Source organism: Lissotriton vulgaris, unplaced genomic scaffold (genome assembly GCF_964263255.1).
Source record: "Lissotriton vulgaris unplaced genomic scaffold, aLisVul1.2 SCAFFOLD_314, whole genome shotgun sequence".
Taxonomy (NCBI): Eukaryota; Metazoa; Chordata; class Amphibia; order Caudata; family Salamandridae; genus Lissotriton; species Lissotriton vulgaris.
Window position 1 is genome coordinate 1 of NW_028252733.1, and position 20915 is coordinate 20915.

The 20915-nt window shown below is 47.5% G+C and overlaps 1 protein-coding gene across 1 annotated transcript in view; it reads right to left on the minus strand.

The window, feature by feature from the left end:
- Window positions 1-1568: 1568 nt before the first annotated feature.
- Window positions 1569-20915, minus strand: part of LOC147662045 (uncharacterized) — a gene marked incomplete at its 3' end in the record, with an annotated part of 99151 nt that continues 79804 nt past the window's right edge. Inside the window, exon 6 of the mRNA XM_086951153.1 lies at window positions 1569-1672. Coding sequence (XP_086807279.1) covers window positions 1569-1672 — 104 coding nt within the window. The remainder of the gene's footprint in view (window positions 1673-20915) is intronic.

Here is a 20915-nt window from a genome sequence, read left to right on the forward strand (position 1 = left end):
GAGAGTGGGGGAGAGAGAGTGGGGGGAGAGAGAGAGTGGGGAGAGAGAGAGTGGGGGAGAGGGAGAGAGTGGGGGAGAGGGAGAGAGTGGGGGAGAGAGGGAGAGAGGGAGGGAGAGAGTGGGGGAGAGAGGAGAGAGGGAGGAGGGAGAGAGGGAGAGAGGGAGAGTGCGAGTCAGAGTGGGCCGTGCGAGTCAGAGTGGGGCCGTGCGAGTCAGAGTGGGGCCGTGCGAGTCAGAGTGGGCCGTGCGAGTCAGAGTGGGGCCGTGCGAGTCAGAGTGGGGCCGTGCGAGTCAGAGTGGGGCCGTGCGAGTCAGAGTGGGGCCGTGCGAGTCAGAGTGGGGCCGTGCGAGTCAGAGTGGGGCCGTGCGAGTCAGAGTGGGGCCGTGCGAGTCAGAGTGGGGCCGTGCGAGTCAGAGTGGGGCCGTGCGAGTCAGAGTGGGGCCGTGCGAGTCAGAGTGGGGCCGTGCGAGTCAGAGTGGGCCGTGCGAGTCAGAGTGGGGCCGTGCGAGTCAGAGTGGGGCCGTGCGAGTCAGAGTGGGGCCGTGCGAGTCAGAGTGGGGCCGTGCGAGTCAGAGTGGGGCCGTGCGAGTCAGAGTGGGGCCGTGCGAGTCAGAGGGGGCCGTGCGAGTCAGAGTGGGGCTGTGCGAGTCAGAGTGGGGCCGTTTTAGTGGGAGAAGGTAGGTGTGAGTTGGTGTGAGTAGGTTGGTGTGAGTGGGAGTGGGTGGGAGTGAGTAGGTAGGTGTGAGGAGGATTGGATCAGTCCTCATAGCATGGGTAAACCCTGACAACAATAAGACTATTTTGTGAGGACCGGACCCGGTAGTGTTTTTAGGTACTTTCGAGGGAGTGTATCAAAAATTAAAGGTGGTTATATTTGCCTTGATCTGCTGGATATCCCACTTCACTATCAAAGTGGACTTGGAGTAAGAATAGTAAATACATGCTTTATTAAGGTCAATGGCTTTTCCCTTATAATGATATGTATGTGTTGTGTGTGTGTAGATAATAAAAGGTGGGCGTGTGTATTTAAGTGTGTTTGTGCGTAGAAAGTGTTTTTACCAGGATCCAGTACATGGCAGAGATGCATTCTAATGTTTATGGCAATTATTGAAGATCAGACAACACAAAACCATTATATCTACTTGCATTTAATGTTCCAGTTGGCTAACAAACATGAAAGTGCTCAGCTGGAAAATGTATTAATGTAACAGACTGTTGTATATTCTGCTTTATTTCTTTCAGTTCCTGGAAATATAGGCTCTCTCTCATCCCCCCCCCCCCCTCCGACTAACTTCACTCCATCCCTCATCACCCCCACGTCCTTTTGAGAGTTAAATCAGGTTCAGTCAAAAAACTAATGCAATGGAGGTACCAATAACAACATTAATGCTGCTACTGACATCAACACCTTAAATCAGTATCAAAATCTTTTTCTAAACATATATAACCACAGAGCAACTCCACACTTGATTTACACAGTTCTCTCAAACATTCATTGCAAGGTGAAATGTGTGTTGATATGAGCACCTTCTAAACCAACAAAAAGATAGAACTATGCACTACTTACTTCAATGGGTGTAGCTTCAGGTACTTCACGCAAGATCACAATACAGCGATTCTGATTTGGCCTGACCTTCTCACCTTTCTCATCCACTTGCACCAAGGGCAAAGCTGTAAGTGGGAAGGAAAAATCTCAGTATGCCAACAACAAAAACTGATATTTAATTTCAATAAAAGACTGAAAACCATATTTGTGTTGTACTCCATATTGCATTATTTACCGAATTTGGTTACCACAAAAAATAAATATTTACAGAAAATCCTCCTACCAATAAATTTGTTTGCTTATATTTGTATCAAATAGCCTTTTTCTTCATCACTCTTCTTAAAAATAACGAGTTACCGATTGGTTGCCAAACAAGATTGAGCACTGTATAGACCACAAAGCTTATAGCTTTAGTGTTACAAGGTTGGTGGAAGCCTAATGTCCTTCAGCCTTTGGTTTATACAGAACTTCTTGATTTGGGATTTAGAAAGCACTAAGGTTTCAGTGGCAAACCAATGACCTACGGAACTATGGTCCCAGCATATCAAAAACTAAAGAGAAATCAAAACTCTTCGCTGTGTGAAAGGCTTTGGTTCATTCCAACCTATTGCATTTTTTCATAAATTCAATAAGGGGTATAATTTTAGAGTGAAATGATATGATCATCCTTCCATATACCAAGACGAGTCCAGGTGAAGGTGAGGCTTGTCCTTCTTGAGCAGCCGTTCTAGTATCGGAGTACAAACAATAGTGTTTGGCAAGTGTGTAAACACATCTCCACACAGCCGCTTTACATATCTCGGCGGTTCGTCTATGCCTCATTAAAGAACTGTAGCTGCCTTCCCTCTAGTAGAATGAATTTCAGGTCTACCGGACAGAACCTTATTTGCCTTCTTGTAGCAATAACAGAATGCAAGACACTATCCATTGGGATATAGACTGTTTTGACCTGTCTTAACCTGTACGAACCGGCCCATAATTTACAATCAATTTCCGGATTTCTTTTGTTTTGTCCAGATAAAATGTAAAATGTTAAGACTTGCCTGACAGCTAGAGTATGTCGATTACGTTCAGCTGGTGTAGATGGGTGCTGAAATAAAGTAGGTAAAGAAATGGTCTGATTAATGTGAAATTCCGAAATTTCTTTCAGTAAGAATTTTGGATGAGTCTTCATAACTATCTTACTACTATAGAACGGTGTATGGTTTGTGAGAACATAATGCCTGAATCTCATTAACCCGACGTGCTGACGGGATAGCGACGAGGAAAGCAGCTTTCCAAGAGAGATGTTACAAATATGATTTATGAATGGGCTCAAAAGAGGCCTGCATGAGGCGTGAAAGGACTATGTTCAACTCCTATGGAGGGGACGAACGTCGTATTGTAATGAAAACCTTTTTTAACCACTTGGCTGCTAGGCGTTTTCCCGTCCTGCGCTGGGAATCGCTTTATTCCTTTGTTTCATGACGAGCTGGCCTTGTCATCCGCGCAGGGCAGGTAAGCGCCATGACGAGGCCAGCTCGTCATTAGCCTCGAAGGGGTTAAACTCTCTAAGAAGTCCTTGATAAAAAGAATTTTGAAAAAAGGTTTGTGAAGGACATTTTCTGTAGCCAGTAATTGCTGCCAAATTAACTTTTATAGAAGAGAACTGTAAACCTGATTTGGCCAGATGAAGCATATTTGGAAGAATCGCTTCTTCACAGCTTGTTGGATCAAAGAGCTTGTGAGAACATCAGATACAAAATCTCTTTCATTTAAGGTATCCAGGAATTTTGACATTGAAAGGGGGGCAAGGCAGGGGTGCATACTAGCCCCCTTCCTTTTTAACCTATACATCAATGATCTGGAAGGCTACTTGTTAGAAACAGTGGCCGGTTGTCCGTATGTGGGAAGGCGAGGACTGCCCGTCCTGCTTTATGCGGACGATGCAGTCTTCTTGGCACGAACCACAAAGGGGCTTCAAACCCTACTTGATGCATTTCACGGTTTTATGGACAAGCGTGACCTGTCCATTAACAATACCAAATCTTACGCGATGCAGGTAGGGTCGCGTGCAAAAAGACAGTACCCTTTTGTGGTGAGTGGAGTGCCAAACTGTACAACATTTTCTTATCTGGGTGTTTTGCTAGATCACCGGCTTAACTGGGCTGCACTCTTAAACAAAAAAAGGGACGAGGTTACCAGGGCAAATGCGGCGCTATTTGGATTTGCATCTAAAATGGGTAACCGACCAGTGGCTCCTATGCTAAGAATTTATCGGGACAAATGTTTATCCATAGCAAGTTATGGAAGTGACTTATGGGGATATTGTGGTCTTGAGGGTCTTCAGGTGACCAAGAATAACTTTTTAAAGCAACTACTGAGCATCCCAAAGGGGACTGCAAACCTGTCAGTTCATGAAGAAACCAGTATGCCCTTCATAAGTTACATCTTGGCCTTACGTCCCCTTACTTTTTGGCTGCAATGTTGGCTTAATAAGCACCTAGGTCTCACCCATAGTATTTTAAGAGGCCCTGAGCCTAGACCATATAACGAACATTCCCTGGCTCAAATACTTAAAAACATGTTTTAGTGAGTTGGGATGACCGGACTTGTTTTTAAAACCTGAAGGTATTAATAGAATGGATGATACGCTCGTAAAGTACTCCTTCACACAAACAAAAAAAATGGCAAGAGAGGAGAAAATTGCTGAAACCTAGTGTGAGGACTCAGTTGATGCTTAAAACCTCCCTAGATATGGAGCTGTATTTATCATGGCCGTTGCCAGCATACAAGCGATTTTTATTAACCAGGTTTAGATTTAACCTTTTTCACTTTTTATTGGCAGTTCCAAGGGGCAGTCATAAAGGGAAGGTGCTAGCACCCTGTGGCTGCGACAATAAGTCTCCACAGCACTTGCTTCCCTTTATGTTCTTTTGTAAATACTATGCAATGCCCAGGACTTTTTATTTAAAATTTCTTTTTAAAAAGCTAAACTTTGTGCAAGTACGCCCCGCTCTTTATTTGCAATTACTTAAACCTGACTATCACTTTTGTGGCCTGGTTCCTGAAATGTGCAATGAACTACAGAAAATGTTTGGATTTTTAATGTTGGTGTTCTATCGGCCCCATTAATGGTCACTCCAGACTCCCTCTTTCTTTTGTGTTAATGTTGCTACTAAATCACCACTACTGTTTTTATCTAGGGTAATTTTGTATACTGTGTTTTTTAACTACTGAATGTGCTGTATTTGACATTGTAACTGTTTCTATCAAAGAATACCGAATAAAGTATTTTTGAATTTGAATTGGACTCCTCTCGCTAAAGTTAACAAAACATATGGCTTTGAGATCCTGTCATACGCAGACAATACACAGCTGGTCTGGTCTTTTGATAAGGACTTTGGCAAAGTTAAGGGTCGCTTCGCGGAGGGCATGAAAGCGATTGTAAAATGGATGTCAGATAACTTTCTATAGCTTAACTCTGACAAAACTGAGATTATGTTGGTCAGGAAAGCCCAAACCCTGTGGACCCCAGACTGGTGGCCACCAGAATTAGGCTATGCCCCAATCCCTAGCTTAGGAAACTAGTTAGATCAGGGACTCAACAAGAAAGCACAAGTCTAATCTACAACGGGCACATGTTTCTACATGCTGCACTATCGAGAAAAAGTCTTCCCATTTCTTCCATTGTCTGCCAGGAAGACCTTGGTACTGGCTCTTGTGAGTCAGCAAATGAGTCTCTATTGTCTACTGTTGTCCAAAACACAGTAGCATGATTGATCTGTAATCAATCACCCAGATCAGCATCTGATCCCCTCCTGAAATATCTCCACTGGCTGCCAGTAAAAAACAGGATATGGTTCAAAATCCGCTGTATAATCTACAAAGCCCGCTGGACAGGAGCCCCAAGTCTCTATGTCAGTGGCTCCTACAATACTTTCTCCTATCTGGCTCCAACCCTTTGGAACAAACTGGAACTCCTTGTCAGATCCAGCCCCTACTACAATACATTTAGGAAAGCACTAAAAACAGCAATATTTTAACTCAACATCAATCTACTGCAGTAACCGTTGTGCTGATATACCCCTGTTGGGGGTGATTTGTGTGCGGTATCAAATAACCGATTCATTCATTTATTAACTCATTCATTGTTGTATCTGCAAAAGTGGATTGTATGGTTCTGGTGGAATATTTGGCGGAGGGCTGCTAAACCAGAGACAATACCCATTCTATACAATATTCAGAACCCAGGCGTCTTGCGTGATGGACTGCCACTCTGTCAGAAAATGAGAGATACTTCCCTCTACTAAAGTGGGTAACGGAAGATGGGGAAGCAGAGATTCATGGTCTTTGTTGCTAAGGTTTGTGGTGCTCTTGGTACCATTGAGGGGTATGAACTGCTGATTCACTGAAGAGTGGCAGCACAGGAGCCACTTCGAAGGTTGGTAGGCAATGATCAAGGCTCCTGAAACCGTCGAGCCTGCCAATTTTGCTTGCAGAAGGTTTTTCCTTGGGAGGTAGTGTGGAGGAGAGTTATGAGATCCTCAGCCAGCAAATCTAACTCACTGGACGAATTGGCTCCCTTGCGGAAAATCAGGGACAGGGCAAAACATGCCATGCCTTGTCCAAGGAGCTTTTCCAGCTGAAGCTCCAGTGTAAACGGGCGGAGCGTGCCTGGAGGAAACATCTTGAGTCTGATAAGGCTCTTCTTAAACAGGCATTGTCGGTTTACTAAACACAGATTAAGTGCGCCAAAGCCAGTTTCCTTGAGGAGACGCTAATGCTAGCAGCGAATAAATCTCAGGCCTTGTTCAAGATCGTCCGGGATCTTTCTCGCCCTGCCTGTGCTTCTAATGACATCTCGGCCTCCCAATCGCTTTGCGATTCCTTGGCAAAGGCTTTTGAGGACAAGATCGCTTCATCTTGAGCAACCTTGGTACTCCGGTTACCCCTGATCCCCAAACTATGCCCAACTCTGCACCGGTGACTACCCTCAGGACTCTGGAGATGGATGGTTGGCAAGCCCGGTTGAGCAGCTTCCCCCTCCTGTCCTTTGAGGATTTTTGCTCAGCAGCTGACTGGGTCTCTTCGGGCTCTACCTTTGACCCGCTACCACATAAATACTGGAAACTGTTCCATGAGGAGCTTTTCCCTCCCCTTCATGCCATCTGTTGTCAGTCCTTCAGTACAGCTCCGGTACCGGACTGCTGGAAGCTGGCCGTGGTATCGCCGCTTCTGAAGGATACATTGGATCCTACTTGCGCAGCGAACTACAGGTCTATTTCATTGCTTCCTTTCCCAATTAAGATCTTGGAGAAACTGGCGACTAAACATCTGTCCAGCTTTATAGAGACTAACATCTGCTTGGACGAGGCTCAGTTCGGCTTCAGACCAGCCCATGGCACTGAGTCTGCATTGGTGACCGCTTTGGATGACCTTCGTTCGTGTGTCGACCTTGGTCGAGCAGCCTTTCTAGTGCTGCTCGACATGTCGGCCGCGTTCGATACAGTCAGCCAGGCCATCCTGGTCAGGAGACTAGAGGAGATTGGGGTGTCGGGCCTGGCTGGTATCTTATCTCGGTAACAGACACCGGGTGGTAGCCTTGCCGCCCTACCGTTCTGACATCAAGAAAGTGGGGCAGGGCGTACCCCAAGGGTCGGCCATTAGCCCTATTCTATTTAATCTATACCTCTGTCCTCTGGTCAGGCTGATTAAGTCCTTCGGCATTGCAGTCATCAATTATGCCGATGACACGCAAGGAGTAGTTTCTTTTCTGTAACTCCAGTTCTGTAGTAGGGGTATCTCTGTTATAGTCATAATCTAGTGAATCGTCCCGCCCATGTGCGTGGACCCCGGAGCAATCAAAAATAATCTCTTAAAGTGTCGAAAAAATGCAGAACTGCACAGACACTTAAGAGAGAATTTAAAGACATATAATGCAGCCTATAAACAGGCTACACTGTCCAGTACTTCAACTAGAAATTCAACCAAAAATCCACAAACAGCAAAGCCTGTCCAGATTTCCCTTGTCTTCAGCAAAAACCCCTCTGGAATGATAGAGAGGAAGACATGGACAGACAAGCCCCATAGGCTGCCATTATGTGGCTCAGAACAGGATACTGTGCCTTTAAGAGAACTTTCTAGAACTTCACAGTATCCCAGAATGCCCTGCAGGTCCCTTTTACTTTCAGTTCTTTTTGAAGGCGTAACACGCCAGACCTGTAGCATTCCTTACATGAATATCTCTCCACCGGGGAGGAGGGCGGGCGCTTATGACTATAACAGATACCCCTACTACAGAACTGTAGTTACAGAAAAGAAACTACTCGTTCTGTAGTAGGGGATCTCTGTATATAGTCATAATCTAGTGAATAGAATGGCAAGCCCATCCCCACACCAAAGCGGCGGTGGAGAAAAGAGATTAACACCACTATTGCGCGAACAAATTCCGCAGCGAAGCCTGTCCAACCTGAGCATCCGCCCTGGCATCAGTGTCCAGACAGTAATGCTTAGCAAAGGTATGAACCGACTTCCAAGTGGCGGCCTTGCAAATTTCTGCAATCGGCACATTACGGAGCAAGGCTGTCGTGGCCGCCTTGCCCCTGGTGGAATGAGCCTTAGGCTTACCTCCTAAGGTCTTATTAGCTTTCTGGTAACACAGTTGTATGCAGGACACAATCCACCTAGAGATCGACTGCTTTGAGGTCGCAAGACCCGTCCTGACCGATCCATAATTATTAAACAATTGGTCTGACCTACGAATACCTTTGGTCTTATCCAGATAAAATTTCAACACCCTCCTAACATCCAGGGAATGTAAAGACCTTTCCGCTGGAGATGAAGGGTTCTGAAAAAACGTAGGCAAAGTTCTAGTCTGGTTGACATGAAAATCTGAAATAACCTTGGGAAGAAATTTAGGGTGAGTACGCATAACAACCTTAGCAGCATGAAATACAGTATAAGGTTCATTACAACACAACGCCTGAATTTCACTCACCCTGCGGGCCGATGTAATGGCCACGAGGAACGCCGCCTTCCAGGACAGGTGCTGCAACGAAGCCTTATGAATGGGTTCAAAAGGCTCCTTCATCAAACTGGACAGCACCACATTCAATTCCCATGAAGGCGAAGGAAGCCTGACAGTAGGGAACACTTTCTTCAAGCCTTCCAAAAAATCTTTGATCACAGGGATCTGGAAGAAGGAAGTCTGAAGGGCTTTTCCTGTAGGCTGTCAATGCAGCGAGATGAACCTTAATGGAATGAACATTAAGGCCAGACCGCGCCAAATGCAGAAGGTAAGGAAGGATGACATCTTCCTTGCACGTCGTTGGGTCAAAGTTCCTGGACACACACCAGATACAAAACCTCTTCCACTTGTAAGCATAAGAAGTCTGAGTGGAAGGTCTCTTAGACTCCTTCAGTATGTCCATGCAATCTTCGGGCAGATTCAAATGGCCATATTGCCCTATCTCAGGAGCCATGCCACCAAACTCAAGGACGAGAGGTTGGGGTGCAACATCTGCCCCCCGAACTTCGTGAGAAGGTCCGGCCTGCACGGGAGCCGTATGTGTGGAAGGAGAGACCGGTGTAGAAGGTCCGTGAATCACCACTGTCTGGGCCATTCCGGGGCAATCAGGATCATCCGTGCCCTGGACCGGGACAGCTTGATGAGCACCGCTGGAATCAGGGGAATGGGCGGAAAAGCGTAAACAAAGCTGTTCGACCAGTTGATCCAGAGTGCATTCCCCAGCGTCCCTTGCTGGTAGTGCCTGGAGGCGAAGTCTCGGCATTTGCTGTTTTCGGCAGTGGTGAACAGATCTACGTCTGGAGTCCCCCACATTTCTAAGACTTCTCCTAGTACGTCATCGTTTATGACCCATTCTTGGTTTTCCTGAATCAGTCTGCTCAGTGAGACTGCCTGAACATTCTGCACACCTGGTAGATGGGTAGCCGTTATCGTCAATCCTCTGGCCAGAAGCCAGCGCCAGATCGTCTGCGCCTCCCGAGACAGGGTGCGCGATCTCGACCCCCCCTGCTTGTTGAGGTAATACATCGTGGTCGTATTGTCCGTCTGTACAAGCAGAGAGTTGGTCTGCAAGGACGGATGAAAGGCCTTCAGTGCCAAGTGAACTGCTCTGAGTTCCAGGAAATTGATGTGATACGTGGACTCCATCTGAGACCACATTCCTTGAATCTGTAAGTCTCCCGAATGCGCTCCCCAGCCTTGGAGAGAAGCATCCGTCACGATAGTCTGAGTAGGAATGTCCTTGTGGAAGGGAACCCCTCTGAGGAGATTCTCAGCTGAACACCACCACTTCAGAGACTGAAGAGCATGCAGAGACAGTCGTATCTTGTCGTCCCAAGATCCTTTCCTCTGGTCCCATTGGTCCTCCAAGCACTCCTGCAGAGGTCTCATGTGTAGTCGTGCATGAGGCGTGAGGAAGATACAAGAGGCCATCGACCCCAGTAGAGAAGACACTGTCCTCACTGTTGTAGATGGAGCGGTCATAAGAGCCTGAGCCTTCCGAAGGATCGATCGCCGTCGCTCTTCCGAAGGAGACATGCTTGCTGACAGCGTATTTGTGAGAAGTTGGCCTGATATATAATGTTCACTATTCTAGTGAGCACTTTGTATCAGTCCAAACAACCCTTATTGATGATTGGTTGTAAGTCAACCGTACACCAGCTATCCTAGTAGCATGGACAAGAGCAGTCTTTAGGCTAAACTCTAGAGGGCGTGTTAAGCCAGCTGTTATACCATCACATATACCCCTTGAACACCAAGTGAAAGGACACCACACAAGTTGTTATGAAAATAAAAGGATATTTATTTAGAACACAACAACCCTGGACTCTTTATGAGGACAGGGTGCCAAGAACAATACAAAGCATTTAAGAAAATACTTTAAGTCGCACAAATTACTCAAATGCCCGAGGGGCACGAAAAACCATATACTCTAAAAGTGGAATGCGAAATTACTAGCAGGTAAGTACTACTCTAATAGGCTTTAGGATCGCTAGGACTGGACTACTGAACCTTCAGATTACTAGCAGGAGGCCTAGGGGGATCAGGTGCAGAGTGTGCACTCTCACGCGGGATGCGGGACAAAGTCTATGGATGCTAGATTTCGTAAAGTTAGTGTTATCGGACGAATCCGACTAGGTAGAGCTGAAACGAAAAAGGATCGGGACCTTTGGATAGTTAAGCTATGCTGGAGCACCGAAATGCTCAGGTTACCTAGCCCAGGGGCTGCGGCTGCATAGGTCTGAAAAGACGTCGGGAATCCTCGTTGCAATCTATAGAGCCTGAAAGAAGAAGTTGCTGGCAGGCGACCAGTGAAGAGATTCGGAGGGATCCAAGCCTGGATCGATGATGGAGGATACCTGTAAGCAGAGGGGACCAAGTTCTGAATCACTAGCCAGTGATTAGATGGGCGCCAGGATGGCACCGGATAGAGTCACCTCGACCAGGTGAGTGGGCGACGCTGGGCTCGGCAGTCTCACGGACCAGGAGGCGTTGTCGGCAACCAGGATGGAGGTGCGAGCTGTTCCACAAAGGTATCTGCTGTCGACGTCGCTGGACCCAGGATTGGGGCAACAAGTCTTGGCAAATGCAAGCCCACGCGGTGGACTCAAAATGGCGTCTGGAGTGGACCAGGAAGGTCCGGGGTGCTCCTCTGTTGGAGGGGAGCAAGGGCCAGTCTGGAGCAACCAGACCAGCGGTGTTGTCGTCGTGGTGCGTCGTCAAGAGGGCCACAAGCCAGCAGGCAAGTAGCCAGACAACGCGGTGAGCAGCAAAGAGCAGAAGGGCCCCACGCAGATCTCGTGGATGCTGGGGGGCTGGACTTCGGTGCTGGAGCTGCTCCGGGTTAGGTCTTCTCGAACCCCAAAGCACTCACTCGAGGATCCCTCGGCGGTCGTGCTGGATAAGCGTTGTGCAGTTCTGAAGATGGCCGGTCCCTCGAGGTCTCGTCACACCCACGGATCTCAGCTGGGCTGATGATGTAGGTAGAGGTCAGAGGTGCCAGGGAAGCTGGGTCTCGTCGTGCTGGTCGGTCGGATTCCAGAGGAAGGACGTGCAGCAAACCGCAATGTTCTTAGGTGGTGCCTGCAGATGCAGGGTGACTACTCCTTAGTCACAAGGGAGAAATCTTAGGAAGAAGTCTTGAGATCCTTTCGTAGAAAGTAGTTTCAGGATTCAAAGATGATCTAATTTGGAAGGGGGCCCGCTCCTATCTTTATACTAATGAAAGGGGCTGGCAGGCGACTAGGTCCTGCCCATGGGTGGGACCAGGAAGGGGGGTGGTTACACCCCTCTCCCATGCCGGACTTTCCCCAGGTCAGGGGCTGGTGTGCCCCTGGAACTGGTTCTAGCCGGCCTATGCAAAGAGAGCACCGGGGTGCCACTTGCAGTCACCTTCCTCTAAAGCCCTGCCTACCCAGGATACACAAAACCCTGTCTGGGATGGTGCTAGCACCGCCCCTGACAGGAAACCCTTTGTCCAAGCCTCCCTCGCTGGAAGGACTCCCAGCAGCAGGAGGTCAGACTTGTGTCTGTGGTGGCAGCATCCATTTTGTGATGCTGAGGCTTGAGTTAACTTTAACCGGGGTCCACAGTTACATACATGTCATGTCCCTCTAGAAGGGTGGAATGCTAACCCCGTCGCCAGAATTGGCGAGGGGTTAGTATTCCAATTCGTATGACACCTTACTCGACATGTTTTGATAAAGCGATACCAGAGTTGGCATATAACCGCGAGGATTATAAAGCACTTAAGAGTATATGGTACGCGTTATCATGGAACAGCTATTAGGACTTGGTTCCGCAAGCTGCAAACGGGCTCAGCTCATGCCAGAGCACCATCTCACATGATTCCAAGCACTCTGCCTTCAGGATTGTCAAGGCCTGCCATAGGAGTGACTGATAGGAGTGACTGATCGGAATCTATGTGTCCATTTTAGGGTTAGATATAGGTATACTATATCTAAAGCAAAGGGTGATTACACCACCTTGCCCCAGCTGTCGTGCAGCCAGTTGTGTCAGATTTAGATGGCCAGCCAGGGGTGGCATAATACATGCTGCAGCCCCTGGTAGGCCCTGGGTACACCTATGCCCTGAGTTACAGGGTCTGATAAGGTGGCCCAGTACCAATTGGTAAATGCACCTAAGGTACACGTGTCAATTTAGTGAGATAACAGCTAGGCTGTGGGTCTGATTGGCAGGCCCACAGCCAGGGAAGTCGTAAACCAGTGAAGCAAAAAGCAAAAATCTAGGGTGATCATAGGATTGCAGACCCTACTCTCCTACAGTATTGATGGTGGCTCCTAAGTATTGAATGCACTGGACCGGGATCGGGATCGGGACAGACTTGGACATGTTGATGTGCAACCCCAACTTGTTCAAGAGAATGCACGTCTTCTGGAAGTCTGCCTGAGCTTCCGAGAAGGAGGAGGCCTTGATCAACCAATCGTCCAGGTACGGGTAGACAAACACCTTGTTCTTCCTGAGGTGTGCCACTACCACTGCCATGCACCTCGAGAATGTCCTGGGCGCAGATTTCAGCCCGAATGGCAGCACTGTGTATTGATAATGGTTGGTGCCTACTTGAAATCGCAGAAACGTCCTGTGTTTGTACGCGATGGGCACGTGGAAGTACGCATCCTGTAGGTCTATGGCACAAAGCCAGTCCCCCTGTTGCAACGGAGGAAAAATCTGATGCAACGACAGCATGCGAAACTTTTCTCTGCGAATCCACTTGTTTGCCTGTCGCAAGTCCAGAATGGGCCTGAACTCGTTCTTGTCCTTCTTGCGAACCAGGAAGAACCGGGAGTACAGACCTCTTCCTCTTCCTCTTCCTCTTTGAGACAGAGGTACGTCTTCTATCGCCCTTTTCCTTAACAGGATATCGGCCTCCGCTTGGAGCTCGTGCAGTTGATACTGCGAGCTGACCAGAGGGATCGCTGGAGGAGGGCTGATGAACCAAAAGACTGTATCCATTGCAAACAATATTCAGCACCCACTTGTCATGAGTAATTTTTCTCCACTCTGCCAGAAAAAATTGAACGCTTCCCCCCCACCGGAGCGGGTAACGGATGAAGGGGAAGTAACCGCTCAGGGTCGAGACCCGGCCGAGCCCTTGTTCGCGGTAGAGGACTGTTGTCCCCCTCTACCCTTCTGACGTTTCTGGAAGGGTCTCCGGAACTGCTGCTGTTGTTGCTGCTGCTGTCCCGAAAACTGCCCCCGTCCTCTTCCTTGTGCGCCGTAGCGCCTCTGGAAAGGCCTGAAGGATTTCTTTTCTTTGGGCTTCTCCAAGCCCACAGCCGTCAGGGTCTCAGCCTCCGCCTTCATGCGGGCCATCTCATCATCTGCGTGTTTTCCGAATAGGGTCTCCCCGGAAAAGGGCAGATTGGCCACCCGCTGCTGGGCCTCCGGCTTGAGTGACGTGAGCCGTAGCCAGGCATGCCGCCGCTGATTGATTCCATGGCAGTAACCATGTGCGGCCAACAGGGAGGCGTCCGCTGCTGCACTGATCACCGGGTTAGATACCAACATCCCTTCCTTGAGGATCTCCTGGAAGTCCTACCTCTTGTCGCTGTAGCAGTTCCACGAACTGTTGTAGGGAGTCCCACAGCGCCAGGTCATAACGGCCCAGCAGAGCTGGATCGCTGGCAGCCTTCATGGCTGCGGAAGTGGTCCCACACGCTTTCCTTCCCGCCGAGTCGATATATCTACTCTCTTTATCTGGCGGCACGGTGGATGACGGGGAGGTAGAATGCAATTTCCTGGCCGCCGTCACCATCACTGAATCCGGTACCGGATCCATTCTCAGAAAGGTAGGGTCCGAATCCGGGGCCCTGTACTTCTTTAGAAGCCGGGACGGAGCGGCCTTCACCACCGCTGGCGTGAGGAACAGCTCCTCCGCAGGTTCCTTCAATCCAGGTACCAGAGGCAGAAGAGGACGAGACAAGTGCTTCCTGTGAAGCGTCTCGAATATCACGGACGTCGTAGGTGTTGGAGCCGTCACCGTGATACCCAACTTCGCAGCCCCCCTCAGGAGTACTTCCTGGAATGTGGCAATGTCATCCACTGGAGAAATCCTGGTCTCAGAGGAGTCCGATAAGGTCGGCGAGTAGGAATGGGTCCTGGAAGAGTCCGTGCAGGACCTAGACCCCCCGCCTCCTATGGCGACGCCTTGATCTGGTGGAGGATCTATGACGACTCCTTGATCTACCTCTCCGTCCTGAGCGTGAACGGAACCTCCGAGGACGATCCACCGGAACGGGTGACTTGGGTTTGGACGGAGCCTTCGGTCTAGGTGTACCCTTGGGAGGCGACGGAAACTTAGGTAATGAAGTCGACCTCGGTGGAACTGGAGGTGGCTTCTCAGGCAACCCTGACCCAGGCTGCGGTGGAGGCAATGGAGGCGGAGTAGGCATCCTCGGAGGGGGACCCCTCGGTAACGGAGGAGGGGGGAGTCACCTTCCTGGATGGGGTATACACCTCGGAATACACAGAGTGAGGCGAACCCCCTTCTCTTGCAGCCTGGGACGTAGGCGAACCTCCCACGGCGTCAGGTCTCCTTCCACCTCTTTTCGCCGTTGAAGAACGGCGACCAGATGGCGAGCGTCGGCCCCTGGACGTCGAGCGTCTCTTCCTCGGCGTCGAACCCCTTCGCCTCGACGCCGGCCTTGCGTGCCTCGACGGCGGCCTCGCGTGCCTCGACGGTGGCCTCATAGAAGACGTCCGCCTCCTCTTCGCCGACGGCAAACGGCCTGGCTCGTCGATGTTCGCTCGACGCCGACGACGATGAAACAGTCACCGGGGACTTCGAAGGTCTTGTGACATCCCTCAACGCCGAGCGTCGACATCGTTTTGTCTCCGACGATGGGGAACAGACCGCAGTCATTCCTCTCGACGCCGTAGTGGGCGCAATGGACCCAGGCGGAGAATGGTGACGTTTGCTGGTCTTCCTGCCCCTGGGGAGCCCCCCAGAGGCCTCAGCATGGGCAGAAGCCCCTTCAGACCCGCCTTGTGCCTTCAGTCTTCTTTCCTCGAGACCCTGAAGTCTGATCTTCTTCTTTTCCCTCAGAGTTCTTCCAGAGAAGCCTTGGCAGATAACACACTCCTCTGGAACATGGGAAGCTGGAAGGCAGAGGATACACACCTCATGGTGGTCCGACCTGGCCTTTTTCCTGGAGCACTCCGGGCATTTGTCGAATAATGCAGGCATATTCGACAAAAAACAGAGTGAGAAAACCAAGAAGAAAAGCCCCACAGTACAATAAAGTACTAAATCTGTGAAAAATAGTGAAAAAACACCAAATAAGTCCCAAAAAGGGAGAGCTCAATGCTCCAGGGTCCTGCTAGGAGGAGCCGGAAAAAAGAACTGAAAGTAAAAGGGACCTGCAGGGCATTCTGGGATACTGTGAAGTTCTGGAAAGTTCTCTTAAAGGCACAGTATCCTGTTCTGAGCCACATAATGGCAGCCTATGGGGAGTGTCTGTCCATGTCTTCCTCTCTATCATTCCAGAGGGGTTTTTGCTGAAGACAAGGGAAATCTGGACAGGCTTTGCGGTTTGTGGATTTTTGGTGGAATTTCTAGTTGAAGTACTGGACAGTGTAGCCTGTTTATAGGCTGCATTATATGTCTTTAAATTCTCTCTTAAGTGTCTGTGCAGTTCTGCATTTTTTCGACACTTTGAGAGATTATTTTTGATTGCTCCGGGGTCCACGCACATGGGCGAGACTATTCACTAGATTATGACTATAACAGAGATCCCCTACTACAGAACTTATCTTCTCGTTTGAGGGTAGGGATGCTGTGTCGCAGGAGACTTGCCATCGCTGCATCACAGCTACCACGGACTGGCTGAGTCTAAATTCCCTGTAATTTAACAGCTCAAAAACTGAGGTACTGTACTGTTCAATGAATCGCATCCCCCGGCTTCTGCCACCGGATTTTTGGCCTTCTTCCCAGGGCACTGGGTTAGCGGCAGACTCAACTCGGAATCTAGGTGTGATGTTCGAATCTAACCTACATCTAGACGCGTTTGTCAACAAAACTGTGGCCACGTGTATGATGCTGCTCCGAACATTGCGGAAGATTCTCTCTTTGCTCCCGGTTCATGCCCGCCCAGAGGTAGTGCGTAGTATCTTAAGCAGGCTTGATTACTGCAACGCGCTACTTCTGGGTGCGCCAGCTACCCTAGTGGGTGAATTGCAGCGAGTGCAGAATATGGCTGCTAAGCTGGCTCTTTCTAGACTGCGCCTTGATTCTTCCTTCTTGGCGCTTATGGACCTTCACTGGTTGCCAATCGCCCAGCGTATTGATTTTAAAGCATTATGTCTAGTTTTCAGGGCCCTCCATGGTCAGGGGCCGTCTTCGCTAAAGGAAATGTTTTCCTGGTATACTCCTACCAGACCCCTTCGCTCTTCATCAGCCTGTCTGGTGGTAATCCCTAGAATTGTGAGGACTCAGATGGGCGGACGCTCCTTCAGATTCGCCGCAGCTAAATTGTGGAATGCCTTACCCATGACCTTGAGAAGCAAGGAGGATCTCTCCTCCTTTAAAAAAGGATTAAAAACATACCTCTTCCCTAGGATAGCGTAAAGATCGAGGCAGTATAACATCGCGTATGGCTGGTCAAAGTCAAAGCGCCAGGATACCCTTTGGGTGACAGTTTTCGCGCCATACAAATATGCCATACAATACAATACAACTCTCTGCGAACAGAAATGTTGTCAATAAAGCGTGGAGGTATATATATGTGGCTCCTTGGGTTTCTCTAGTACTACCGCCTCAAAAGGCTCCATATCAGACATCATAGCCATCTCATCACCATTACCACTGCCAAATAAGGGGTAACCCAAGAAGGGAAGATTAAGAATTTGTGGCTGGGATTCTTATTTTAGGGCTGTTAGATTAGGCCAAGAATGCCTTTTGAAGGTAATCCCATAAGAGTACCCGTGGGGCTGCCAGTAATGAAGAGTCGGCAGCAGCACAAATGCTTGGTTGGAGACCATCATGCCCTCATTTACAATCTCTAGGTAGTCATCTTGTCGATCTCTCTGGAGGTCTTCTGCAAACTGTTGCAAGGAGTCTCATAAGGTGCGGTCATATCTGCCCAGCAGGGCCGATGCACATGCTGTTTCCATGGTGGTGGCACCTGTACAACCTATGTACCCTGTAGGGTACGCACGCGCACTCTACTGTTACAAGGCACAGTGCCTCTGCTGGAGCATGCATCAAAAGAAAGACTTCCCACGTTTTATAAATCATTTGCGCTAAAGGAATCTTTCTCTTGGTGCGCGTTGTTAGAGGAGGAGTACACCTGCTCTTCCATAAATTTTCTGATGGGGGCCTCTGGAAGGGGAAAATAGGACTTCGGGAGCAGGCTCCTGTTACCAATGCCGTCTGCTCCACTGCTGGTGTGAAGTGCATTCTTATGTAGATGCACTTAAGAACAAGCGCTTTCAAACTCAGATTCTTTTACAGCAATCCTTTGTATGGATTCTGCGGCATAAGGAACAGAGCTGATGACTTTTGAGCTGATGAACCAAGTTGATTCTCGCCATTGGCTCAACATCCTGTGATTCTGGTCAAATCACTTAATATCCCGTGCTTACAAAAACAATGTAACTAGTGCTCACGCATAATGTTTCAATACCCTGCCCTAAAAAAGAGACAGCAGAAAAATGCAGAAAGCGGTAAAATCAATCATTAGCATAAAAAAGTAAAGGCAAATAGATACAGGTTTAGTGACTGATTTCTACAAAGTAAGACCTGGTAAAATCACAGCTTTCCTCCTTGACTACTTTGATCTTAGGCAAATATTTTTTTTGACCAAAACTCCTTTTTCTTCATTGTTACATATTAAAGCACTTTCAAATATGTGAGCTCAGAATACCAGTTGTACAAAAACCTACTGTTTTTCATTAAATAGACTATAATTATGCTGTTTAACAATCTGGACCACCTACAGGGTTTACATCACAACTGTCTTACCTATTAGTTCACTAGTGATTCATGTTTAAAAAAGTATAAATTTAAAAAGTACTTCTCAGTGCAGTGGTATAATGCGATGAAGTAATGTCAAAGCTTCCACATGTTAAAGATGTTTGTAATATGAGTTACATAGCAAACATTTTAAGGGCTTGGCTCATGCACGGGCATTAAGTTCCACGCCAGACACTTGGTTTGGCTCTGCTCTGGTTTGGCTCACTCTTTTAATATGTTGGCTCACCCATTTTTACCTTAAGTAGTGTAAAAGAGAGAGGGTTGTGAAGACCGACATTCGAGTTTCAGGCATTAAAATTTACAAATACAAGTTATCTTCCATATTTCAATATGTTAGACTATTTGGTTCTAAGAACATAAAGACACACATTCTTTTGTGTTGTGAGAGGGAGCTTTATTACAGTTAGTCTACAAATAGATATGTGTCTGTGTTTTACTAATATGCAGGCTGCTTTGACTTTAGCTTAGAAAACTGACGGGTGATTCATTTATTAGGACCTAATGACTTTGTATAGTCATGTATCTGTTATATTATTAATAGATTTTTAAAAAAAGATTTACTGGCTGATTTATAAGCATACATACCATGTTGAAAAAAACGTCTGGCTGGTGTCATTATTAAAATGTTGTAATCTGTAAAGCTGTTGAAATTGGTTTCTCAACTTGCAAGTGGTTTAGTGCAGCCCTGACAATACGTGCCTCGCGCACAAGTCAAAGCAGTATGTTCCATAAAGCTCAATTGGGCGTTTGTGGTGTATACCTTGCACAGTGTTGTTTTGCAGACTGCTGATCGGGAATAACTTAAGAAAGCTGTTCACACGAGGGTTGATAACGCAGAAAGTTTTAGCCTATCCAATCACAGTACACAGGTACCACACCTTTACAGGCCCAGTTAAATGATTTTACTCCAGGAGTCGAAATGAGATCAGCACACCAAATCACATACCTTTTCCTCTACATGCATTGCTTGTTCTCCAAATGAGCCCTGTGCTAGACTGAGATTTCTATTATCTTGTCCGGTCTGCCCTCTGAACCATCATTTGTCCAAAGCAATGTGTCTTACACCAGGAAGCACCGTGACTGTCTCTAAGCTGGGGCACCCACAATATGGGCACAAGGAAGTACGAGATCTCAGCACCTGGCTGTTATCATCCTTCCTGAAGCAGTATTCAGGAGCAGACAAAGGACATATTTGACCTAGAAACTTCCTTACCTTGAAAAACAAACTACAGCCAAATCTCTTCCCCTTGCTATTCACCAAATGGCAGTGCTCAAGTAGACTAATCAGTTTCTCCTTTTTAAATGAAAAGTGTAATTGAATGTTTTAAGGTGGCCAGGCCTCTTCCGCCTCACATCAGTGTCCTGGTTTCCTCCCTCTAGCTACAGGAATGCAGGCAATGCACTTCCACTGTCTTGGAAGCTGTTCTCATCGCCATTTTAAACCAGGCACATCCAAATGATTCCTTTCGTACTGAAGCTAAGCATTTGTGAGGCATATTTTAAGGCTAAACATCAGAAGACATGGCCCGCATTTGTAGAATCAACTCTTTATGTTTTCATTTTATACCCTGTGTATTCTCTCATTCTTCTGTTCATGAGGGTATTCCATCATTCTAGTGTAACCTAAAGTGCACGGTAGATCCCTATACATGTTTCCAGCAATTACTTTAACCTTCCAACCAATCACCTGTCCATGCCGAAGCTGTGGTCTAAGAATTCCCTAGAAGTGGACTTACTGTTCACCTCATTCTAGGGCCTATCAAAGGTGCTTAATAGAGAACCATATCACATGCAAATAATGATGTTTCGTTTGGCATCCTCGGAGTGCATGTTACGTCAAACGTGTGCTCTACTGAATTAATGTCAATTATCTCATTATATAGCCCTCTCATAAAGATATACATTTCCTAAGTGATGTTATATAATTATTAGATGGTATGGAAATCTGGATTATGCGCAGCCAAATTTAATTAAGTTAATAAACTACTGATATAATTAAGAAAGGGTGGTGATGCTAATTAGCGCACATGGAGAGAAGTATATCAAGCTATATGAAGAGAAGTAAAAGCAAAAATGTATCACTTAGAAAAGAATACTGAAAACAAATACCAGGTGTACAATACTCCCATATGTGCCTCTATTCACCATTACATGTAGAAAGTCATACTTATCTAGCAACACAGCTTCAGAAAATATGTTTGATTATGAGGCAATATATTACCACTGTTACCTTATCAGAAAATGTGGCAAAGAAAAGGATTTAAATCTATCGCCCATATGTAAGTATGGGATATCCATAAAAACAATCTTGTTATTTTTTTCCATTTAGTCTGTGGTTTAGCCAATCAAATTAAGGAGGGATCTTTTA